The sequence below is a fragment of the Arachis stenosperma genome, chromosome 8 (assembly GCF_014773155.1).
Source record: "Arachis stenosperma cultivar V10309 chromosome 8, arast.V10309.gnm1.PFL2, whole genome shotgun sequence".
In the NCBI taxonomy this organism is placed as follows: Eukaryota; Viridiplantae; Streptophyta; class Magnoliopsida; order Fabales; family Fabaceae; genus Arachis; species Arachis stenosperma.
In genome coordinates, this window is record NC_080384.1 from 7,819,057 (window position 1) to 7,844,659 (window position 25,603).

At 33.8% G+C, this 25,603-nt stretch overlaps 3 protein-coding genes across 5 annotated transcripts; 2 read left to right on the forward strand and 1 right to left on the reverse strand.

Moving 5' to 3' along the window:
• The first annotated feature begins 1,346 nt into the window (after window positions 1–1,346).
• Window positions 1,347–2,953, forward strand: LOC130945308 (uncharacterized). Its single transcript, XM_057874038.1, has 4 exons — window positions 1,347–1,636; window positions 1,720–2,495; window positions 2,604–2,732; window positions 2,811–2,953. The coding sequence occupies exons 1-4, from the start codon at window positions 1,347–1,349 to the stop codon at window positions 2,951–2,953; spliced, it is 1,338 nt and encodes a 445-aa protein (XP_057730021.1).
• A 13,409-nt stretch (window positions 2,954–16,362) lies between these two features.
• On the forward strand, window positions 16,363–19,232 carry LOC130944663 (thylakoidal processing peptidase 1, chloroplastic-like). 2 transcript variants are annotated; one of them, XR_009072107.1, is made up of 6 exons: window positions 16,363–17,360; window positions 17,519–17,587; window positions 17,704–17,772; window positions 17,870–17,956; window positions 18,051–18,241; window positions 18,369–19,232. XR_009072107.1 is itself a non-coding variant. In XM_057873092.1 (6 exons), the coding sequence occupies exons 1-6, from the start codon at window positions 16,668–16,670 to the stop codon at window positions 18,493–18,495; spliced, it is 1,113 nt and encodes a 370-aa protein (XP_057729075.1). In that variant the 5' UTR covers window positions 16,367–16,667; the 3' UTR covers window positions 18,496–19,232. The 2 variants fall into 2 exon arrangements, 1 of the variants encoding a protein (XP_057729075.1); XM_057873092.1 differs by having other exon boundaries at window positions 16,367–17,360; window positions 18,051–18,118.
• A 771-nt stretch (window positions 19,233–20,003) lies between these two features.
• LOC130944662 (protein NRT1/ PTR FAMILY 4.5-like) lies at window positions 20,004–24,377 on the reverse strand. Of its 2 annotated transcripts, none has more exons than XM_057873090.1 (6): window positions 24,271–24,377; window positions 24,089–24,167; window positions 23,759–23,976; window positions 21,371–21,820; window positions 21,160–21,284; window positions 20,004–21,030 (listed from the first exon to the last, which is right to left on the reverse strand). In XM_057873090.1, exons 1-6 carry the CDS (start codon window positions 24,271–24,273, stop codon window positions 20,193–20,195), a joined length of 1,713 nt encoding a protein of 570 aa, XP_057729073.1. In that variant the 5' UTR covers window positions 24,274–24,377; the 3' UTR covers window positions 20,004–20,192. The 2 variants fall into 2 exon arrangements, with proteins under 2 accessions (XP_057729073.1, XP_057729074.1); XM_057873091.1 differs by having other exon boundaries at window positions 24,089–24,193; window positions 24,271–24,288.
• Window positions 24,378–25,603: the final 1,226 nt, after the last annotated feature.

The following is a 25,603-nucleotide window of genomic DNA, read 5'->3' on the forward strand; positions in this document are numbered from 1 at the left end:
ATTCAACAACAATTTCATAAAAACAACTCCTCAACACAAGTAAATCAAGCATAATTTTCATGCATTATTGTTATATTGGTCTTAAATTTTTTGAAAATTTAGCCTCCGAAGATATATTTGATGCAAATCGAAAACTTTTGGGACAAAATTGAAACAAAATAAAACTTAGAGGTATTTTTAAAACTTTTGCCAAATTTCGGGGACAAAAAATATACTTTATCCTTATAAATATCTGTCTTTTTATATAGGATAAATGCTACATATCATATTTTTTTGTTAATCAAGTCCAATCAAATTTGTCTAAAACAACAAAAATCTGTTATGACTAATATTATTTTAAATTTTATTGTTTAACTTAGTTAGACTTAATTTATAACAAGATTTGGATGTATAGTATTTCTTTTACATATATATAAGTAAATACTTATTTAAAAATTTACTTCTTATACAATTAGAAGTCAATTTTTATTGAAATTTATAGTTGAAAAAGTTCTTTCAATTAATGTAGTTGTTACAGAAAAAAATTAAGACTAATATAAAAAAAGAAAAATAACATTATTTCGAGTTGATTTCTAAGAAAAAACACAAATTTCATTTAAATTGAGAATTGATCATTCTAATGACATCTAATATGAAATTTTTAAATTGACTATGAAGTACAAAAATTGAATAAAAAATTATTATTGGGTCAAATTTAATAATTTAATGGGGGCAAATAAATATTATTATCATATACAACTTAAAAAAATTTCAAATCGTAGTAGGGGCGATTGCCCCCACACTCATGTACATACATCCGTCCCTGAACGCAGCCTACGTTTATGAAATAGGCAATATTTAACTTTTTTTGAAACTAAAAAGCGCAGCTTGCGTTTTGTATAGAAAAGAATATTTTAATCGAGAGTCTTGCCTATAAATACGAAACGCAATTTATTCGAAGTTCATCACTTCTACTCCTATTCCTCTTTCTTGCATATATTTCATAGTTGTGAGTTTTTTTTGGGTAATTAGTTGTGTCAAAAAAGTCGGGTTAGGTGAAGTTGACGTTATAGAAGGTATTGCAAATTTGCGAGTGTATTATACCAAACACATACGAAGGAGTGACTTTTGTTTGTGAATGTCTATTTTCATTTCCTATTCCATGCACCATAAATTTTGTAGAGTTGTAAAATGGTCTTTGTGATTACATACAAAGTCACATTTTGAAAATGGTGAGCAACATCTTTTACAAGAATCCTATACAAGTATTTGGTGGACGGATACAGTTTCAAATAATGTTCATCACTGATGACGCATGTATGCAGCAGATGTTCTGTATTTATTAACAAACCTAATTTCACGTGCCGATGATAGAGCTGTACGTTGAGTTCGAACAACATATGAGGCTGGACGTAGTTGGCGAGGAGGTCAATGTTGATGAGATCGGGGATACAAATTGGAAAGAAGATAACAACGACAGTGAAGAGGAGTTCGAAGCCAACTATGAAGTCGATGACGAAAACGATGACGAAGACCTGACAGGCAATTCGGCGGTGCAAAATGAAGCGGATGCGATTGTAAGCCAGCACCCCTTTGGTGTTTCGTCTTTTATGCGGAATTTAGATCTCGAAGCCATGCATGCCCTGGAATTTTCTAAGTATGCGAATATGGATATGTTATTATTTTTAATTAAAGTTATCACTACCATTTATTTTATTTTTCTTGTCTGACTAACGGTAGTTCGCATGTCGTAGATGAAGGCAATGTTGTGGCGGAAGATGGTGAGTTTAGTATCGGAATGGAATTTGGTTCTAAAGAGTCGCTGATATCTGCAATCAAAAGCTACACTATCTCTAGAGGAGTTGATTACACTGTGTATGAGTTTGAGCCGCAGACATTCTATGCAAAATGCAAGGGTTATGGTGCAAGGTATGATTGGCTTATCCGAGCTAACTTGATTCAAAAGAAAGGTTGTTGGGAGATTAGGAGATACAATGGCAAACACACGTGCACCATGGAAACGATTTCACAAGATCGTGCCAAGTTAGACTCAAACACAATTGCAGATGCTATTAGGCCATTGGTTGAAGTAGACTTGTCAATAAAGGTAAAGTCTATTATTGCAGAAGTTAAGTCCAGGTTCAACTATACTGTAAGTTACTGCAAGACTTGGTTGGCAAAGCAAAAATCTGTCGCAAAAATTTTCGGTGATTGGGAAGTTTCTTACCAGACTCTGCTAGTATGGTTGAAAGCAATGACTATGAAGATACCAAGGTCTTGTATTCAAATAAAAACGCTCCCTGTTTACCGTGAGAGTGAGGAGGTTCAAGGTGTAAGAGTTCTTCATTGGGTTTTTTGGAACTTCTATCCGTGTATTGTAGCATTTAGACAATGCAAGCCATTGGTACAGGTTGATGGCACACACCTGTACGGAAAATATAAAGATGCACTTTTAGTTGCGGTTGCACAAGATAGGAACCAAAACATTGTGCTTATTGCATTTACGATAGTCGAGGGTGAGATGGCAGACGCGTGAGAGTTTTTTCTAACCAATTTACGGAGATATGTTGATACCATTGATGGTGTGGGCATTATTTCTGACCGCCATAACTCCATCGAAGCAGCAATAGCTCGCAGTAACGGTGCATGGTCACCACCAAGAGCGTGGCACATGTTCTGCATCAGGCATATCGGGTCCAACTTCTTAAAGAGGTTCAAGCCTCCATATTTGCATAAACTCGTAGTTAACACAGGTATTTGAATTCGCTGTTATGGTCATATTCATAGTAATTTTGTGGCATCTACTTATGATTACTTGGTTTATTCTACAGGCTATTCTAGGACAAAACAGGAGTACAACAAAAACTACCAAATGCTTAAAGAGTGGGGTGAGGCATATACTCAATGGTGCGATGAGTTTGGTGTTCAGAGATGGGTGTTGGCATTTGACGGGGGTCATCATTGGGACATATGACGACAAACTTGGTAGAGTGCATAAATTTTGTCCTGAAGGGTGCACGCAACCTTTCTGTGACTGCCATTGTTAGGTCTACTTTCTATCGGTTAAATGAATTGTTTACTTGGAAGAACGTCGAGGCTCATGGGCCTGTCCACAACAAATTCACATATTCAGAATTTGCCACCAAAAGAGTTGAAGAAAGTTTTCGACGTGCAAGAAATATTGTCATCAATCAGTTCGACAGACGCAATGAGATGTTTGAGGTTCGCAAAATATAACATGGTTCCAATTACACTGTTAACCTTGTGCAACGACACTGCGATTGTGGTCATTTTCAGGTCGAGCGACTCCCATGTCGCCACATTCTTGCATGTTGCGCTAACCAGTGTCTTGATTGGTAAGTATATGTGCATGACGTGTACAAGATGTCTGAAATTTGCAAGGTCTACAGAAGCGATTTTGTTCTGATGGGTGACCCATCTATGTGGGCTATATATTGGTGCAGAAATTTTACAATCCACAAACTAACCGGCAAGTGCACCGGGTCGTACCAAGTAATACCTCAGGTGAGTGAGGGTCGATCCCACGAGGATTGATGGATTAAGCAACAATGGTTAATTGATTTACTTAGCCAGACAAGCAGAAAAGAGTGTTTTGGTATTCAAATAGCATTAAACAATAATTAAGAATTTCAGAATGCAAACAGTAAAGAAGTTATGAAATATATATGGAGAAAGAGTTAAGGTTTCAGAGATATCTATTTCCTGGGTTAATTTTTCTTATTAATTTATTTTAATCATGTAAGATTTAATTCATGGCAAACTATATGTGACTAGACCCTAATTCCTTAGACCTTTCTAGTCTCCTCTAAAATTCATTAACTGCCAATCCCTTGGTCAATTAATTCCAATTAGAAGTTGCATGATCAAATTTCAGTTTGTATGCCACAAAAATTTCAATTACCAAAAAATAAGGGGATTATATGTCACGTATCCTGTTAAATCCAAATAATTAAAATTTAGGAGAAATTGTTTTCAAGCTATTGTTCAAGTAAAGAGCTTTTCCAAGTTATACAAGAACATAATTAGAACATGGGTCATACTTCCGTTCCACCCAAATTCATAAAATAAAGAGCGAAAACAATTCTTGAATTATAAATGAAAACATGAATTAAAAGACAAAAACAATAGAATCAATCCATACAAATAGACAGAGCTCCTAACCTTAACAATAGAGGTTTAGTTGCTCATGATTCAGAGAAGAAAATAAGGATTCAGGTAAATTGTCTGAGATGAAATGTAAATTTGTATAGAATTCCCTAATAGAATCCCCCGAAATCCCCTAAAGAAGAAAAGTTCTCCTTTTTATAACTAATTCTAATTAATTTTAAAATCTAATATCTAAAATTAAGATAATATCTTTTCCTATATTCAAATTCAAATTTGAATCAGAATAAATTAAATAATCCACGCCTTGTAACGTGGGGACCACTTGGCTTCACTGGATCAGCGCCTAACTTGGCAGAGAGCTGCGCCTTACTTGAGTGCCAAAATGGGGCCCAGAAATCGGCCCCGATGTTTTTTTGCGTTTTCTGCACGTGGCGCATGTCACGCGTACGCGTCGATGGTCTATTCTGCGTGTCAAATGTACGGGTCAAGTACGCGCACACGTCACCGTTCAAATCTTCAAATCCCGCGTATGCGTCATCCACGCGCCCGCGTCACCATGAAACAATCCAAATCACGCGCACGCGTCACGTACGCGTGCGCGTCGCTCCTCACTGTCTTCTCCTTTAATTCTTGTGTTATAGAAACTCCATCAAATCCAGCTGAATGCTACCTAAAATAAACAGAATTTCACAAGACTCAAAGTAGCATCTATAGTGGCTAAAAGACAATTAATTCTTGATTAAACTTAATAAATTAAATACAAATTCACTAGAAAAAGATAAGAAAGATGCTCACGCATCACAACACCAAACTTGAATTGTTGCTTGTCCTCAAGCAACCAAAATAATACAGGCTTAGGATGTGAATTTGCATGAGAATGAGAGTTCGATTAAACTCAAGTATATTCTTAAAATGGGATTTATTCATTGTAATTTTGAACAGTTTTGGCATCTCACTCTCCTTTGAATCAGAGGAATGTCAGTGTCATTTGGAATTAGAATCCGAATCATATTATGAATTCTCTGATCTTTATACTCTAGTTTAATCCTTGAACACAACATGATTTTCTTTAATTTATTTTTCTTTGGTGCTTTGCACCTTGAGCCTAGCCGTGACTTTAAATGTTTTATCTCAAGGATTACTTGACACAGAAACACCACAAGCACTTGACTGGGGAACTCTCTTTAAGTTCTTATTTTTCTTCCATTTACTCTCAGACAGTGGTGCTCAAAGCCTTTGGCATACTCTGTTAAACGCACTTGGTCTCGACTCTAAGTGTTCTGTCTCAAGGATTACTTGACACAATCACACCACAAGCATATGACTAGGGAAACAACTCTTTGAGCTTTTAATCATGTCTGACCTCCCTAGTCATTGATGCTCAGAGCCTTGGACCTTGCTTTTATTATTATATATATATATATATATATATTTTGCTGTTTCTTTTGCTTCAAGGATTAAACTTTTACTTATTTCAGAGAAGTCATAAAAATTCTCTAAATTCTTGTTCCTTATACATCAACATCCTTTGATTCAAATTCAAATATGCACTGTTCATGTCATATATTCAAAATCACAAATAATACCACCACAATTAAGTGAATAAGACTACTCTTAAAATTAGACTCAATTTCTCAAGCAATACATCACTTCTTTTCTTTTCTTTTAAGATTTAAGTTCAGTGAGTGGTGCGTAAAACATTTTTTTATTTTTTATTTTTTTTACTAAAAGTACTAACGATCATGCAAGCAATCAAAGCAACAGAAAACAGAAGACAACAACATAAGAATGGAGGAGAAATAGAATGAAAGGAACTCAACCACCTCAGTTATGCTGGTGGTCATCTCATTCCTTCATGAAGAACATTCTTCTCCCTTTGGTGCTAGACAGAAGAGCCATAAGCGAAGCGTCAATACCAAACTTAAAGGTTTGCTTGTCCTCAAGCAAAGAAGAACTGCAAACAGAGAGAGACATAAAAGCAATTAATATGATGAAAGAAGAAGAAAAAGATAAAAGAACAAGAGAGAATTAGGATTTGGGAGGTGGATGATTTGAAATCAGGCGCTGAGGTGGTTCAATTGGGCGTCGCATGCGACGCGTACGCATGAGGCACGCGTATGCGTGGATCGCGCAAACTTCAAGCGAAGCGTACGCGTCAGGGATGCGTACGCGTGGACGGCCAGGATGGGAAAATGACACGTACACATCGGGGACGTGTCCGCGTGGTGGGGCTTGTGCGCCCAGCATAGTTTCAGCCCCACACCAGCATAACTCTTTGGCCAAACACCTTTTACACCGATTTTACTCATCCACGCGTACGCGTGGAGTGCCAAAATTGTAATTGACGCGCACGCGTCATAGACGCATACGCGTGATCCAATTTGTGCGCAAGGCACACTTCCTTCGCCACTCCCGCGCAACTCTCTGTTCACTTTTATTTTTCAAGCACACACATATGACGCGTACGCGTCAGCGACGCTTGCGCGTCGTGTGCTCATTTTTTTTGAAGTGTCTGGTTCCTGTTCAAAAATAGCTGCTTGATCAGAAAAATAGTAAAAACTCAATAAAAATCAAATAAGTAAGAAAACTACTACTATGAAAAAACAATTAAGAATGAAAAGGAGCGATCATACTACTGTGGGTTATCTCCCACCAAGCACTTTTAGTTAAAGTCCTTAAGTTGGACATGTGGTAAGCTCCTTGTCATGGTGGCTTGTGCTTGTACTGATCCAGGAATCTCCACCAATGTTTGTAATTCCAATGGCCACCGAGATTCCAAGCTAGGCACATAACGCCTTTGAGCAAGTTGAAGCAAGTGACAAAGCCCCAAGAGTGTTGATTGTGGGAATAAATTCCAGGGTCACAAACCTTGCTTTTACACCCGTCTTCTTGTGGATCACCATTGTTCCCACCGGGTGGCAAGCAATCTGAATTCTCACAGAGACACCTAAATAACCTTCTAAACTCATTCAATTGAGCTCTACACCAATCCTTGTACTTCAATTTGGAGCATGCAACCATATTGAACCTTGCTTGACAACTCTTGCCACTAACCATCTTCCTCTTACTCTTAATGCCACAAAGAGCTCTAAGTTGACCATCCGTTTCCAGTAGCCCATATTCAAGTGGGAAAGTAAAGGTTAAGAATAGGAATTTTTACCCACTTGAATGTTGTATTGAATGGTGATGGCTTTGGAAGAGGTCTTGCAAGCTCCAATCCCTTGTGTTCTTCTTTGAATTCTTCTACCTCTTTGCAAGCTTCCTCAATTTCAACCTCTTCCTCTTGGTAGCTTTCTTCTAATTCAATCTCTTCTTCATTGCTTACCAAGGGCATGGGAGGTTGTGCATCTTCCTCTTCTTCCATATGTAAGGGTGGAAAGTTCTCTAATTCACTGGAGTATAAACTCCTTTGATTGGTTTCCTCACTTTCTTCCATAGGATCTTGCATTATATCTCTTGAGAAGGAATTTGCTTGTTCCTCTTCCTGGTTCTTGATCATCGTCTGCACATATTTCTCTACATTTTTGACACTTGTCTTTATATCATGTAGGAATTCTTTCATGAGAAGTTCAAGATCTGATGGTATTTAAGATGAATAAGGAGATGGTGGCTCTTGGTATGGGTAGAAAGATGACGGTTCTTGATATGGATAGAAAGATGATGGTTCTTGATATGAATATGGAGATGGTGGTTCTTGGTATGAAAATGGAGGTGGTGGCTCTTGATAGTTGGAACATCGAGCATTGAAGTTTCTTTGGTTTTGACTTTGCCAACCAAAATTTGGATAGTTCCTCCATATACCATAATATGAATCACTACTCGGGTGTGAGTAGTAACCCATGTGATCTCTCTCCATTATTTTTCCTTAGCACAAAACAGCAAACAAAATTAAACATACCATGTGGTAAACAGGAAAGCAAAGAAGACAGAACAGAAAATTTTTTTCGAAAATTTTTTAAATAAAATTTAAATTAAATTAAAACTAAAACGCCTAATCTAAGCAATCAAACAACTGATAGTTGTTAATCACAGTCAATCCCCGGCAACGGCGCCAAAAACTTGGTGCGAAAATTTTACAGTCCACAAACTAACCGGCAAGTGCACCGGGTCGTACCAAGTAATACCTCAGGTGAGTGAGGAGGGTCAATCCCACGAGGATTGATGGATTAAGCAACAATGGTTAATTGATTTACTTAGTAAGACAAGCAGAAAAGAGTGTTTTGGTATTCAAAGAGCATTAAACAATAATTAAGAATTTCAGAATGCAAGCAATAAAGAAGTTGTGAAATATATATGGAGAAAGAGTTAAGATTTCAAAGATATCTATTTTCTGGGTTGATTTTTCTTATTAATTTATTTTAATCATGTAAGATTTAATTCATGAAAAACTATATGTGACTAGATCCTAATTCCTTAGACCTTTCTAGTCTCCTCTAAAATTCATTAACTGCCAATCCCTTGGTCAATTAATTCCAATTAGAAGCTGCATGATCAAATTCCAGTTTGTATGCCACAAAAATTCTAATTACCCAAAAATAAGGGGATTATATGTCACGTATTCCGTTAAATCTAAATAATTAAAATTTAGGAGAAATTGTTTTCAAGTTGTTGTTCAAGTAAAGAGCTTTTCCAAGTTATACAAGAACACAATTAGAACATAGGTCATACTTCCGTTCCACCCAAATTCATAAAATAAAGAGCGAAAACAATTCTTGAATTATAAATCAAAACATGAATTAAAAGACAAAAACAATAGAATCAATCCATACAAATAGACAGAGCTCCTAACCTTAACAATGGAGGTTTAGTTGCTCATGATTCAGAGAAGAACATAAGGATTTAGGTAAATTATCTGAGATGAAATGTAAATTTGTATAGAATTCCCTAATGGAATTCCCCGGAATCCCCTAAAGAAGAAAAGTTTCTCCTTTTTATAACTAATCCTAATTAATTTTAAAATCTAATATCTAAAATTAAGATAATATCTTTTCCTATATTCAAATTCAAATTTGAATCAGAATCAATTAAATAATCCACGCCTTGTAACGTGGGGACCACTTGGCTTCACTGGATCCGTGCCTAACTTGGCAGAGAGCTGCGCCTTACTTGAGTGCCAAAATGGGGCCCAGAAATCACCTCCAGCATTTTTTTGCGTTTTCTGCACGGGGCGCATGTCACGCGTACGCGTCAGTCACGCGTACGCGTCGATGGTCTATTCTGCGTGTCACGCGTACGCGTCAAGTACGTGCACACGTTGCCGTGAAAATCTTCAAATCCCGCGTACGCGTCATCCACGCGCCCGCATCACTATGGAATGCTCCAAATCACGCGCACGCGTCAGGTATGCGTGCGCGTCACTCCTCGCTGTCCTCTCCTTTAATTCTTGTGCTGCAGAAACTCCATCAAATACAGCCGAATACTACCTAAAATAAATAGAATTTCACAAGACTCAAAGTAGCATCCATAGTGGCTAAAAGACAATTAATTCTTGATGAAACTTAACAAATTAAATGTAAATTCACTAGAAAAAGATAAGAAAGATGCTCACGCATCAGATATGAAGGAGCAAAGGTGACCACCAATTGGACATTGAAGCGCACGACAAAAGAAAGACCGAAGTAAACCCGCTACTTGAATGAGATGGATTCGCGGGATATGTGTAGTTCTCGCCGGTGTACTATATGAACGAGAGGGACATAGCCATAGCTGATGTCCTTAGTGCGCAAATCCAAGCTCTGTTAGAGGTCAATAGTGGTTAAGCTCTTTACGTGTTTATGCATTTTAAACTAGTCAGTAACTTTTATGTAACTTTATATGACCTATTTAACTTTTTATGTAACTTCATTACCTATTTTAAACTAGTGTGTAAGCTTTTTATGTATTTGTGCAGTTTATTTATGTATGCGTTAAACATTAAATAATAAATACGAAATTAGATAAAAAGTGCAACAGACTAAACTCAAATAGAAAAATACAAGAACAAAGCTAAATATACAATATTAAATACGAGAATAAATAGAAACATCTAAATATACAATACGAGATACAACACTGAATACAAAGCTAAACTCAAACAGTATAAGATAAACTGCAATAGGCTACTTCTTCGACGCCTTCTTCAAATACTGAGATGGGGTGTATTTATCTGAGGGGTGCAGTCTGTGTCCGTAAATTATACGGATGACCCTGAGACATACCAGCATCCAGACCACCGCCAACGTTAGAAGCATTGACACCTAGCATGTTGGCACCGCCAGTGTCATACAAACTGGAACCACTCATGCCCGGAGCACTCGCTCCACCATAATCATACACATCCCCTAATTGCAGTGTATTATAGCGGTCATAACTCCACATGTTAACCCATTCACTGTTCATGTCTTTTCAGTCAGGTTTTGTGGGCCGGTCAACCGCCTGCAATTATCATCACCAATCTGGAATACTAGGTCTGGTTGAAGCTGTTGTAGCCTAAATTGTCGTCTAACTTGGTCTGTTGGATGCCACTCTATATACTCGAATGACACTAACAGCGACTTTGTCGAGCACATAAACAAATTTATGACGAGGTCATCCGGAAGCACCACTGCCATATACGGCCGCCATATAAACTGGACATCAGTAACCACGAGATCGATTAGTAAAATTATTATTCTAAATAAGCAGCTTAACATAAATTGTTAAAACTTACATCGTTGACTCCCATGTCATCGAGTTGTTGCCTAAACTGCATCGTAAACTTTCGTGTATATCTTTCTAGCCGGCGCCAATGACTCTACCTAGACAAGATTAGAATGATTGCAATAAGAACAACAACAACAACAATGACGACGACGACGACGACGACAATAATGATAATAATAAACAATACCATTGTGCAAGTAGAACACCAACATCGACGAGCTCATTGCGAAGAATAGGTGCCAGGAACGGCATACGCTTCTACGCCCAAACAAAAAGTAGAATGAGTGGCCCATCCATCTCTTTAAAGTTGTATCGTGATGCATGACAAAACAATCTGTATAGATGTGCCAAATTGGCTGCCCCCAACTGTATAGTGGAATCCGGTGAAAATCTTGAAGTAGAGGCAAAAACTTTGAGTTCAAAGAAGTGGTAGACTTATCTAGAAATACAACCGTACCGAGCACACAGAAAATGTGAGCCCGGATGTACCATTCAATGGACTCCTGCGTGTCACACGGTTCAGTGTCTTTGCACTGGAGGACCCATGCAAGATTTACCTTATTCAAGACGTGATCGTCTAGACTGGGCTGACGACCAAAACAAGCGAAGCAGTTTTCCACAAAAAACTGATAACTGCTGTCCATTCTACCTGTGACGGGCTCCCTATTAACCGGGAGGTCAAGTATATGTGTCACGTCTTCCAGCGTCACAATTACTTCGCCGACTGGAAGGTAAAACGTGTGAATTTTTCAGCCTCCATTGTTCTACCAAGGCACTCAGGGTGCAGAATGGCCTCTCATTTTGCTTATTCGTGAAATGTGATGAAACTCAATAAATGTTAGCGCCGCTATAGCTATCTCATTAAAAGTCTTTGGCGAATCAAATTTTATGAACAACAAAATTCTAATCGCCTGAAAAAAGAAAAATAATAATTATTAATATTACTTCATAACTATAATTAGTATAAACAATAACATTAATAAAAATATTAATAATTTCTTAATAACTAACAACAACAATAACTATCACAATAATAATAATTTCTTAACAATAACAGTTAATAATATATCCAAGAAATAATAATAATAATAATAATAATAATAATAATAATAATAATAATAATAATAATAATAATAATAATGTTCATAGCTCATAACAAATAGTATTATAAAAAAATTACTATAACATTAACTATTCATATATACCGAAAACACTAATAATAATAATAATAATAATAATAATAATAATAATAATAATATTATTATTATTATTATTATTATTATTATTATTATTATTTGGAGACTTAATCATAATAATAATTATTCAAATACAACAATAATAACAACAACAATAACATTATTACTACTACTACTGATGATGATGATAATGAAATTAACAATAAAATTGTCAGTTAAAACACAAATAAATAAAATATAAATAAATATATTTATTTATAAAAAAATTAAAAAAATACTTATTTATTGAGAATGATTCAAATATTTAATAATATATTTTTGAAGTAATGTAAAATTATGAACCATTTTTTTCTTATAATTTTACTGCTCACACTTAAACTACTCCCTCTTTTTTCTACTATTTTTCTTCCTCTCTTCCTTGCAACCAAAAACTTCAAACCCTGTCTCTCCCTTACAGCACAAATCCTTATTCACTTAAACTAAACTTTTAAAACCAAAATTCTCAAAAAATCACGAACTCTCACGTTGTACAAAACCTCACTTGCGTTTTACTTTTTAAAGACCCTATTCGGCCATCTCCTCAAATACATGTCGAACATGCAGCGTAGCTCCTGCCAATTGCAACCTCCGTTTTGTGTCTGCCACCTGCCAAATACAACCTGCGTTTTGACAGTCCAAGGTGGTCAAATCGCCGGTTATTATCTGCATGCAGGGGGCATCTAAAATACGTTTTGGTTGCTACTCTCTTCATGCCAAACGCAGCTGTTTTTTTTTTTTTCTTCCATGCAGGGATGGATGAGTGGAGGCATTGCCCCCATTTTTTTTAAAGAAATAATAGTTATAAGTTATTAAGTATGATTTAATATTTAGTCTAGTATAAATAAAAGTTCAATCTAACCTAAATATTAATTATTTTTAATATTTAAAAAATAAGTAACAATATTAAAAAAATTTAAAAAATATATTATTACTAATATTTTTTAATTAAATAAAATTTTTTGAATCTCATAAAGTGGATTCTTTTTCTTCTTGTAATCGTCTTTTTTGATTTATTTGGAATTAATTCTCTTTGTTTCGATTGCTACAATTGAAAGATCTTTTTTAACTATGAATGTTGTGAAGAATGACTTAAAAATAAAATAAAAGATGAATTTCTTGTCAATTATCTTTTAATTATACTAAAAAGAAAATTGCTAAAAATTTGACATAAATTCTATTATCGATAAATTTTATGATACCAAGAATCAATCACTTTGTTAATAAAAAATACATATATATTTTTTACATTTTAAAATATATTTTTTATCAATATATTTTTATAATACATCTTACATTATATAAATTTTTTTATAATTTTTTAATATTATATATATTATTAACCTCCTATAATAATATTTTTAGATCCTTGCTTGCTCTCATACAAAATATGACTTGCGTTTTGCATATTTCTACATATTTCAAATCTACATATACGGATAACATAGCATGTACTAACATTGTTGACTAACACTCTTTTAGTCTTTTTTTACTCCATTTTTAAATTAATTTCTGCTTATTTTTATTTATTTGCAGAACTAAATCTCTCTCTCGGTAAAAATTTTACAAATCTCGTGGTCGCGGATAATCCCGCAGATGTAGATGTTTTTCCATCCCTGCTTTGATACCATTCATGAACCTTCTTTTTATCAATAAGCTTCAAACTAGAAGTCTGGAACTTTTATTTTTGGGTTGTTAGTCGTTGACTTTGACTTACTCCAATCCCAACTTTGGTCCTCATAATTGTTAGATGACGTATGCGCTTATGTCACGTATGCAGCAGGCAGAGTATGGCGGATCTTCTTGGCTGCTTCATTTATCAACTACGATTTTTCATTTATTTTTTTATTCCCTTCACCTTGTCCATTTCTGTCTGTAAGGTAGGAGTAAAACTAAATAACTCTATTTGTTGACTATTTTTTTATAGGTTACTTTTTATCAAAATATCTTTATTTAAAAATAATATTATAAAAATAATTAAATAATTTAATTAAATATATCAAACGATTTAATAATTTATAATCAATAACAAATTCACAAAAATTTAATGATAAAAATAAAAATATATAAAAATAAAATTTTAATATAAATATATTTATAATTTAAAATTTATTTATTTATATTTATCAAGAATATACATAAACATACATATGTATAAATTATATTTAAATTTCTAATAAATTAATTATCTGATAAGAGGTATATTAATCCAAAATGATCAAAAAATAATTTATAATTATTTTTTTACTTTTAACATAATTAAATATTTTATTTTTTATGTATTTTAAATAATTATTTAATCATTTATTATTTTTTATTTATTTGCAAAATTTTATTTATTATAATATTTATGGTATAAATATTCTTTTAATAAAAACAATTATCAGCATAAGACAAGATTATTTTAATAAAAAATGTTAATATATTAATATATAAATATATTTTTTATCTAACTAATCTGTAAAAAAATAGTAGTAATTTTAGTTATATTTAAAAAATTAAATTTCAATTCAATTATTAACTACTTAATTAATGTTAAAAGTTACTTTAACTAAGATTATCAAAAACATAAACAACATATATCACATTTTGCATGATTTTTTATATTATCTTTCAATTTTTTAAATTGTTCTTGAATAATATTAAATTCATCACACAATTTACTTACATAAGTATTTATTTATCTAAATTTTACAATTAATCTTTTTATCTCTACATTTAATCTCGTTTTTTTTGTGCATTTAATTTTTTTATTTTAGTCTCCAATTTGCTATAATCTTGTATTTCCACAATTTCAACAAAAGTAGATACTCATTCTCTTCTTTTTACATCATCTTTTATCAACTCACTTAAAAAATTTACATCTTCTGTTAGGGCAAAAGTAAATCTTCTATTTGAATTCTTTTGTTTTCACTACAATATTTTGGCTCTATGGTCACGATTTTTTTAGTCACGCTAAAAAATCGTGATCATAGACCCTCTATGGTCATGGTTTTTCAGCATGACAAAAAGAAAAAAAAAGCTATGATCAAAGTTTTTTTGAAAATGGTGGTCTAAAATAGTCTATGATCACGATTTTGAGGGATGACCTAAAGGAGTCTATGATCACGATTTTTTTAAAGTGACAAAAAAGGGTTTATAGTCATGGTTTTTCAGAAATTCGAAGAATTAGCACTACAAAAATAGTGAACCCTTCTATTCTTTTATTTTGGCCACCCATTTTTTGAACTGTCGTCATCATCAATATTGTCAAAAAAGTTGTATTTTGACATCCTCCTACAAGCAACATACATCCTATTATTACTGCTTTTCCCACAGAAATGCATGCGTCTTTTTTCTTCGAAATTGGAGCTCCTCAAAACACAGCTTTCCAAATATATAGAGAATGAAAGAGATTTTTTAGCTTTGATCTATATTCCTATTCCTATGTGTGTGTGTGAAAGTCTCAGAAAAAGTAAAAAAAAAAAAAATTGAAAAGGAGATAAATCTCAGAGAAATATAAACCTATTATAGGTAGAAGATAAGGGTATATAAATAAATTCATAATTCACTAATATTTTTTAGACGTTTAATATTAATAGGGACTAAATTAAAAAAAAAATATGATATAAAAATTTAATTAAAAAATATGAGAATTTAATTAAAAATTCGATAAAATTATAAAAACTTACAAAATAATTAAATTTTATTATTATTTTTGTTGAGTTGATTTATTTATTTATTTATTTTTAGTTTCTATACAAAAAAAAATAAAATTTAACAAGATAATTATAATTTTTTATCATAAAATTTAATATTTATCTATAATTTTAATTCTTTTAAGATGTTTGTGAGGATAAATGTCTCTTTTATTTTTTTTTTAATTTGTATATATTTATAATATTTTCACGTAAAGATGTCTTTATTAAAATAATCATTTTTTTATATATTATTATATACTACTCATGCTTTAATAGATAATTATATTTATGTACCATTTATAAAAATAATAAGTAACAATATTATTCCACAAATAAGATTTATGAGTACTACATAAATTTTTCATCATAAACTTATAACAATCAACTTTATATGAAATTCTTTTATTTTATGAGAATATATTAGATGGTTTGTGTTTTATTTTAAGCATAATTTTCATTAAACAAATTTATATATGCAAAATAAATAGAAATAGAACATAATTTGACACCGTCTTAATGTTTTATTAATAGTAGTTAATTTCACAATAGTATTCTATTGATGAGTATGAATTTATCAATTTATGATTATGACGAGGGAAAGTGCAGGTACACCGAGGGTAGCCGCCGTATATATAAACCCAAAATAAAACAGACCTATAATCCTCTCTGAGTCTTATTTTGACTTTCAACCATTTCCATCTCTCTCTCTCTCTCTCTCTCTCTCTCTCTCTCTCTCTCTCTCTCCGTGACTCCCTAATTCTGTTACCGCCGTGGGAGTGTTATCGCCGGCGATTCACTCCCCTGAGTTCCACCACACCCTTCAATTCAACTCTTCTGCACTCCCTTTAGTCGTTCCTTCGAAAGAAATGGCTTTCATCGCTTGCTAGGGTTTCGTCCCTCCCCAATCGTTCTCCCCCAAATCACAGTGTACCTAATCTTCTTCCTCAACCTCTACTATTTCGTCTTTATGGCTATCCGCGTAACCTTCTCCTTCTCCGGCTATGTCGCCCACAACCTTGTCTCCACCGCCACCTCCCGCATATCCAATTCCCGCTGCCTCCAAGAATGCTGGATCCATTCTCGCCTCTTCGGAGTTAGCCCAAAACATGACCGAGATCCCACCGCCAGTGTCCGAAGCTTCCATTCAGATCATCTCCGGCGGCCGAAGCCACGCAATCCTTGCGCCTACACCACCCTCGCCGGAGAGATTTTCGGCGATAACTGCAGCAACCCGATCGTCTTGGGCTTGATCTCCATGATGAAGTCAACGGTCGGAGTTTCTGGTTCGTCGTCGGCTTCCGTGGGTATTTTCGGTATTTCGCCCTTCAAGACCTCTTCCATCATACCTTTCTTGCAGGGTTCTAAGTGGCTTCCGTGTAACGAATCCGTCCCTAATCCTACCACCACAAACTGGGAGGTCGATAAGGGCGGAACGCTGTGTTCGGAGGAGGTGGCTGCTAGCGCTGTCTCCGCTGTTGAAGCTGGGAAGAGCAGGTGGCTCTCGCGGGTGTTGAACGTGTGTTCCGAGGATGCGAAGGCCGCGTTCACCGCCGTCACCGTTAGCTTGCTCTTCAAGTCCTTCTTGGCTGAACCTAGGTCTATTCCCTCTTCCTCTATGTACCCAACCCTCGAAGTCGGTGATCGCATTATGGCCGAAAAGGTTGGTTTTACTTTCACCTTGACAAGAAGAAATGTTTAATTTCTCAGTAATTTAATTTAATTTAATTTTTGTGGATTTTGGTCTTGTTTGCTGTTTCCATTTTTTATATATATTTAATTGTTCCCCCATTTTTTGATATATATTTAATGGTGTTGCAGTTTTCTTTCTTCTTTAGAAAGCCTAATGTTTCAGATATAGTGATTTTTAAGGCACCTCCTGTTTTACAAGTAAGTGAACCAACTCCTTCAGTTGCTTTTAGAATTTGGAGCTTTTTAAGAATTGCATTATGCAGTTGAGTTGTTAATCAATGATGATGTTTATCGTTTGGTTTTATGTTGTGTAGGAATTTGGTTTCTCTTCCTCTGATGTGTTTATAAAAAGGGTTGTAGCTAAGGCTGGAGACACTGTTGAAGTAAGTTCTATGTTTTGAGTAATTAGTTTATCAGATTTCAAAGCATTTATCCCATAATATCTTACATTGTATGCATGTTGTGGTTTTCTTTTGTCAGGTTCGAGATGGTAAATTACTTGTGAATGGCGTTGCTGAAGAAGAGGAATTCATTTTAGAGCCTCTTGCTTATGAAATGGAATTAACGGTAATGTTTTGTATTTGCCATGGGAATAATATTTCTGTCAATTGATTGTGGGACTACAGCATGGTTAATGTTTATGTTTTTTATTTTGCTGCAGGTTGTGCCAGAAGGATATGTTTTTGTGTTAGGAGATAACCGTAATAACAGCTTTGACTCACATAACTGGTAACTTCAATCTCTTTGTAACTAACTTTTGTTTGTTGTTCCATTGGAGAGTATGCTGCTTTAGGGGGACAACACATTTTCATCTGATTGTTGATGCCGTTCTCCTCAAATATCTGGCTTTATGTAAACATGCTACCAGAGTTCACAATTTTTATTATGTATAAATTACTATTATATATTTATAGATATAATGATTCTTGAATCTTGACGCTTTACTGATCATATTTACTGTTTCTTTTTTTAATATCAGGGGTCCACTCCCTCTTGAGAGCATTGTTGGTAGATCCATGTTTCGGTACTGGCCTCCATCCAAAGTATCTGACATCGATGCACATCATAAACTCACATCTGGAAACAAGGCTGTGGCAATTTCCTGACATGATTCCTGCTGCCTTCCTATGATGATGAAAGGTGGTTCCAGATACATAGGTCCATTTCTTCTGAATTGATCGCTGCTCCTGTTTTAGTCGGGAGTGAGCTGTCATCGGTGTTCAACACTTCTCTGAGATGAGCAGGAGCCTGCTCATCGTGAATATAGTTTCTGATGAATCTTATTCATTGACTTGAATTTGTCAATGACCCAATAATGATGAATGTCTTATTCATTTAGTGGTAGGCTGCAATATTTTGCTCCTTGCCAAAAGGTCCACGGTGAAAAGTAAAATGAAAGATGAATGATGATTGATTTTATTTTGTGTTCCTCATGTAAGTTATTTGAATGCTGGAAACTCGAGGAATGCTTTGACATGGAACCAAGTATTTCCCTCTAAATTCCATGATCAAACATCCTCGTCTCAATCCGAATTGATGTCATTCGGTCATTTGTGCAATTGTCTGAGCATGGTTTATGGTTGGCATTTATCCTTGTTTGTCTGAACATGATTTTTCATTGGCCTATAAATGAGCTTTGATTGATAAACTTGATCAAAGCAGATTTATCATCCCCTCAACCCAATTCCGGCAAGGGTGGGTTAGTTTATTGTTTTGGTCAACCGCAACCCTTAGTACAGGCATTGTGGATCAGGGAGGGTAAAAAGTCCCCCATTGGGCAATGGGCATTATGATTAATCATTTGTTCGTGTATTAATTTTAGTTATATTGATTGTTCGTGAAATCTTGTTACGCCCCCTTCCTGTTGAAATTCTTCTGTTTCTGCTTTGATCATTCTGATTTCTATTTTAATTCTTATAGAGTACATGATATTGTATAGAGTAGGTGTTGAATATTTTAGTTTGTTCCTTATTTGTTCCTTTGTTTATTTTCCTAGTTTGTCAGAAGTTCTACTTTTTGGTGTTGATTTCTTTTCGGAAAAAAAAAAAACTTAAAAATCAAATATAACTCTTGTCTGGTAGGAATAGGCGTGCCTTTACAGCTACAGTTAAAAGACCTTGTTCGAACCAAGTGTAAAATTAAAAAGAAAAGAAAGTAGAGAAAGAAATAAGGAAAAGAAAGACAATAATCATGAACAAAGTATAACTTCTAACTTTTTAAGATTTCAAACATATGGGAATCGACAATTCATGACATCAACTCAGTCATATCATGATTAGCAGCTAATTAATGAATGGAAGTACTATGTTTAGCACGATGAAGAGTTACGTTTTTGCTCTTTCAGAAATCAACTTGCATGCCTCGAGTTATGTCGTAGGACGCAATTGAGTTGCTGCCAGAAACAGCGCTTAAATTTGCTGGAAGGAAAAACAATTGAGAACTGAGAAGCCTTCTTGTTCTTGGTCATAGGATCCTTCATATTCGTTACTGCGGAACTTTGAAAAATAACTGATGGGCATTAATATTACGCCCTTCATTAACATGCTGCACTTGCTATATACAAGGACTGTTTCTTATATTACTTTGTTCAACTTGCAGTATGATTGCTTGATGATGATCCAGGAATGAATTTGGGAACCAATAGTCATTGCTGTCTTAATAGGAACCATAGCACAAAAGCCAACTACAATCATTATTTTCAGTTATTAATAGTAACAATTTCCTTGTTATACAGTTTACCTAGCTTCTTATAAGAATTAACAGCAGCATATAATTTATAAATTACAGTGAAGAGCGTGCAGGCCTACGCATTAACCATTTCAAGAGCATTATCTTTTGAATCACGGTGCTTGTCTTCTACTGCTTTGTACTTATACCAAGAAGCACAAACTAAGTAAAACACAAAGTTGAGAACACTCATCACAGCCAATAGCCAATAGAAGTAATTAAGGTTGTCTCTGTTCAAGTTATTACTTGCAAGCCACCCTCCACTGACTTTGTTAACCACCTCAACCACCACTGTGCTTGTGAAGTAACCAAATGCCACAGAACACCAAGCTATTGCAGTGCTTAAAGATTTCATTCCAGCTGAACTCTCTGCATAGAAGAACTCCAGAAGACCTATGATAGTAAACATGTCTGCAGCTCCAAAAATGCCGTATTGGAAACCAATCCAGAACACACTCATTGGAAGAGCCTCTGTGCTATCTACCATGTTGTGTTGTATGGCCACCGATTTGCGGCGTGTTTCAACAAAACCAGCCACTGCCATGGAAATAGCTGACAGAACCAATCCAATTCCAATCCTCTGAAGGTGTGTGATCCCTGTGGGGATCCCTGTGAATCTTCGTGCCAGTGGGACGAAGATGCGGTCGTATAAAGGGATTAGGACGAACATAAACAACAAAGGGATGACTGGGATTGAGGGACCTGGCACTTTGAAGCCATGGAGGTTGGTGTCCATGGTGTCGGCTTGTTGTATGCTGAAGGTTTGAAGCTGTGCCAAACACGTGTTCATAAATATTGTGCTGAGTATTATTGGTAGCATTCTGATTAGGATTTTTGTTTCCTCTACTTGTGTCACTGTACACAGATTCCATGGTCCATCATTGATTGTGACAACCGCCGCGCGGTCCAAGAATCTGGAAATTCAATTTTCACATAAGGTCTGATGAGGAAAAAGATAATGTTTCTAATAGAAAGTTACTACTAGTCATGTTAAATAATGAAGCATAAGAGAATTCAGATTTGTTAGTCCATAATTTTATAACCTGAATTGGTTTGTCCTTTTAATGATTTCATGATTGTCCACTCTTTCTTTTTCATGAATTTCATGCAGTTCTTCTGCATTCTCTGGAATCTGAACTTTTCTGTTTCTCAAGGCTACTACAAGAACCTGGTAGTTCAACAAAACATGAGTCCAATTCCAATATATTATTACAAAAATCATAATGAATGATTATTGTTGTTATTGTTGTTTACCTGTATGATTCGAACTAGAGGGCTACTTCCCTTTGGGGCATTGTTTCTATATAAAGACCTGCCCATGCATATGAATATGATTGCAAACAAGACTGCAATAGTGCAAATAGTAAAACTCCAAGCCCATCCTTGGTTGGTACTGACCCAAACAATGAAAGTAACACCAACAATGGCTCCTATGGTTAGACTAAACAAGAACCAGTTGAAGAAGCTTGACATTTGAGGAGCCTCTTTGGGGTCCTTCTCATCAAATTGGTCTGCACCTAATGCTGGCAATGCTGCCTTAACACCACCAGTTCCCAATGCAATAAGGTAGAGCCCAGTGTAGAGTATTGCAACCTGTCCATCTGTGGCAGCATCACAATGACTCATCTGTGATGCTGCTCCATTCTTGCAAGATATTGGTCTGAGCTGCTGGAAGTGTGCTTGAGCTGTAAGCAGACCATATCCCTGCAATTACATCAACTAGTTTATGTTAAAGGTTATTAATCAGAAGCTTATGTTAATGTTACTTTTCAAGTAGTGGTTAAGTCAAACACTAGTTTTGTTGTGATAATTCATTTGATTGTGTTGGTATAAAATTTTTGGAAATGTTTGATAATCGAAAAATATCAACTAAAAACTGTTAAAACTTACTATTTTTTTTTTTTGAATAAAGTAGATTTTTTGTCTCAATTTGTTAAAAATTTTAAAAATATTACTAAATTTTATTTTGTTTTAATTTTGTTCTAAAAATTTTTTATTTGCGCCAAATATGGGTATTTTTAAAATTTTTAACGAATTTTAGAGACAAAAAATATATTTTATCTTTTTTATTTTATTTAATGCACTATGCAATAAATATATACTAAATAAGATAAATTTAGACTATTTGGATATATTATTTTTTGTCTTTCTATCGAAATTTTTTTATGCATACTGATCCTTCTGATGTAGTAGCTCAAATTAACATCAAGAAATGACCTATAACACAATGAACCTTTTTTTTAAAGTTAGTTACAATAAATTATATTATATGCTGATTAAAGACAAATTATTTTGTAATAATTACATAGTTGAAATGGATATATTGTCAGAGTAATTAAAAAATCAGATGAGCAAGGAAGATAGAGAGGTATGAATAAAACAATCCTTTTGCAAATTTTCTAAAACACTACTCGGATAAACACTAACTTGAGCATTGAGTATTTTTGGCAGGTAGCCACCTCGCGATATTGAAGAATATTCGATGAGTTCTCATAGCACTTGCGATATCTCTGTGCTATACCTCAGTTGGAGTCTAGGTAGATTAGAACACATACGAATTAAATTCATTTTAAATTGATGCTTGATTGATATATGTTTGAAAGCTTAACATGATTATTTTACTCATAAAAGGGTAATGAATTTCCTAAGTAAGTAGATACGACACGGATGGAGTGAAATTAAAGAAACGGTGGTGGCGTGAGTTTAAAGGTAAAGAATAGGATAATTTGAGAATTTTGGTTAATTTTGTTTAAAAATTTAAAAAAATTAAAGTTTTGGTATTTTTGTCGTAAGAAATTTATTTTTATGGGTATAACATTAGTTTTGTTTTTTAATGGGTTTTGTTAGTTAGATAAACAATATTTTTGTAAATAATATGAACAATGCGTTTTAAAATTGACTCAATAGAGTAAAAAAAATACTCCACTTCTCAAATTATCTTTTAAACCTTAACATTATGATAACTATCTGTAAACATCCCGTCATTGTTAACTGTGCATGAATAAATAGAATAAAAAAAATAACCATCCAATTAAAAATAATGAACATAATCATTTGCATACGTATTGAATTGAACATTCGATATATCTATTATTCACATTCTTTAGTATTTCTATTCTCTACCTATATTTCTTGTTAGCATTTTAAATATTTGCGGTAGAAATTATTATTTTGTTTTTTTATGAAAGGGTAATGAATTTCCTAGATAAGTAGATATAATATGGATGGATTGAAATTAAAGAAAAAATTCTTGCCAATTTTAGCAAGTTTTGACTAAAGGCAAGGGACGATGTTGACCTCAGAAAAATTAATAATAATAATATTATTATTATTATTATTATAATAATAATAATAATAATAATAATAATAATAATAATGGATGCATTTTGGTGTCGCTATCTTACACTGCAAATTGAGCTACTCTTGCGAAGAAGATATTTATTTATATCTAACTCAAGACTATTCTTGCAATGGTTGTTGGCGATGAGGCTGGTGATATACTTCAATAATTGAGGACTATATAGTTATTATAATATCCATTTTTGTTTCAAAATTCTTCCTTATTAATTAGCACTTGATTGATTATTTCCTCAATGAATAATGATAGCTGTAATCATGATGCTATGTAGTTGTTGTACTCACCAGCAATTCCATGGATGCAAAGATAACACATGTTTTGAACCTAGACAGACATGTATCACTGATGAATCCTCCAACTAGAGATAGCAAGAATGCAGTTCCCATGAAGTTGGTCAAGGTTGTGGCAGATTTTGTTAAGCTGAAGTTCATGAAGCCAAAGAAATATGTTACTAGGCTCACCGCATTGGCAACGAACGCCATGTTCTCTAGTCCTTCCATAGCTGCATGCACCAATATAATTACAAACTTCAAATAAAAATACAACAAACTAAACATAATATAATACTGATTTGGAAGGAAGCTAGCTATGCTGTTAATTAGTTACCGACTTACCGTATACAAAAAGTGCAGCTCTGTTTCCTCCTTTCCTTCGTAGCCCTTGTTGGGTACCCGCCATATCTCTGCAGATTCCCTGTTGAGTAATAATCAGACCAAACTCTTCACTTGATGTATATGTTTTAGGAACATTCAAATTCCTGGCTCATGTAGAACTGAAATAAAACATTAAAGATTACCATCGTTTCTTGTTCTTTCTAAGCAGAACCCGCTTCTTCTTGTGGCACTTTTACAGTTCAATCACATATGAATTGAATGTATATATAAGGAGGAGTAGTTACTGGTCATTTGATATTTTGAATAGATTATTGGTTCCAAGTTTCCTAATTGTAAGGTTTAAATTAAATAATAAAGCATAGCAAAACAATCCAACAACATGGCATTAGAAAAATAATATTGGTCACGTTGAAATTTGTAAGCTTAGTTTAACTATATATATGTCCTTGTATTAAGTTGACTTAATCATTCGTTTCTAACAAGAACAAATTATTGCATGCTGATACAGCTTAACTTGGGATTGATTGGCATCTCTAAACTACCTAATTAATTCATTCATGCATGTGCTGTTGAGTATATGTCACTATGCATACGGCTCTCACAAATAACCATGACTGATCCTAAAGCCGATGAACCTATACATACTATTACATTTTCAATATGAACTAATCAAAGATCATTATTCCTTATATTAACCTTAAGAGGATGGTTAATTCATAATAACCGCTGCTGGCTGCAACAGTAAAATGAAATTATTAACAGAGCTTACATACAAGTCATAGTTCCACATACTCATCGGAGGGAAAATAAATTTACATAATATATTGATAAATAAAGTTGTTTTAATTTGCACGCACGTTTTCATAATTCATATATAATACAATACAAATAGGCGGTTTGAAGATGCATGATGATCATAGCGACCAAAATACATTTGCACTAATAAAAAAACGTTTGACAAATGAATAATGAGTATATCGCACATTAACACAGCACAACTTATTCGTAATATATCAAAATCAACTCACAGACTTTTGGTTTACGTGGGAGAAGCTAACAATCAGATTTATTAATTACAAATATATTTGTACACCAAAATAAAAAATGTTATTTGTACATTAAAATCAAACACTAAAATTAATAACAAATACATTTATGTATAAATACATATGTAGTTTAATTTATTTTCAATGTGTATTTATATTTCAATATGTATTTTATACTGATAATTGATTTTGGTGGACACATAACATAGTCCGTCAGTTAGTTGAGGAATGATATAATATATAAGGCTATATATAAATGTTATTAGAATATCATAATTAGGGAACAAAATCAGAAAAATATTAAAGAGGATTAGAAAAAAATCAATGTAATTTATTAGGATATTATTCCATAATGAGTGTACCCTTAACGTACTGTTGGTCTATATATTGGTAAAAACCTTGTAATCACAGATGAGAAATATAAATAATAAAAATAATACTTTTTTAAATAATTCTTCGTTTCTTTCCT

Bases quoted from the DNA above. Each gene is read 5' to 3' on its own strand.
- LOC130945308 (XM_057874038.1), top strand. From the start codon at position 1,347: ATGATAGAGCTGTACGTTGAGTTCGAACAACATATGAGGCTGGACGTA. The intron at 1,637-1,719 runs GTATGCGAATAT...GACTAACGGTAG, and splicing joins CATGCCCTGGAATTTTCTAA to TTCGCATGTCGTAGATGAAG. The intron at 2,496-2,603 runs GTGAGATGGCAG...CCATCGAAGCAG, and splicing joins TGCATTTACGATAGTCGAGG to CAATAGCTCGCAGTAACGGT.
- LOC130944663 (XM_057873092.1), top strand. From the start codon at position 16,668: ATGGCTATCCGCGTAACCTTCTCCTTCTCCGGCTATGTCGCCCACAAC. The intron at 17,773-17,869 runs GTAAGTTCTATG...TTCTTTTGTCAG, and splicing joins AGGCTGGAGACACTGTTGAA to GTTCGAGATGGTAAATTACT. The intron at 17,957-18,050 runs GTAATGTTTTGT...ATTTTGCTGCAG, and splicing joins CTTATGAAATGGAATTAACG to GTTGTGCCAGAAGGATATGT.
- LOC130944662 (XM_057873090.1), bottom strand. The intron at 23,977-24,088 runs GTAAGTCGGTAA...TGGTGCATGCAG, and splicing joins AGCTGCACTTTTTGTATACG to CTATGGAAGGACTAGAGAAC. The intron at 21,285-21,370 runs GTAAACAACAAT...TTGAACTACCAG, and splicing joins CTCTAGTTCGAATCATACAG to GTTCTTGTAGTAGCCTTGAG.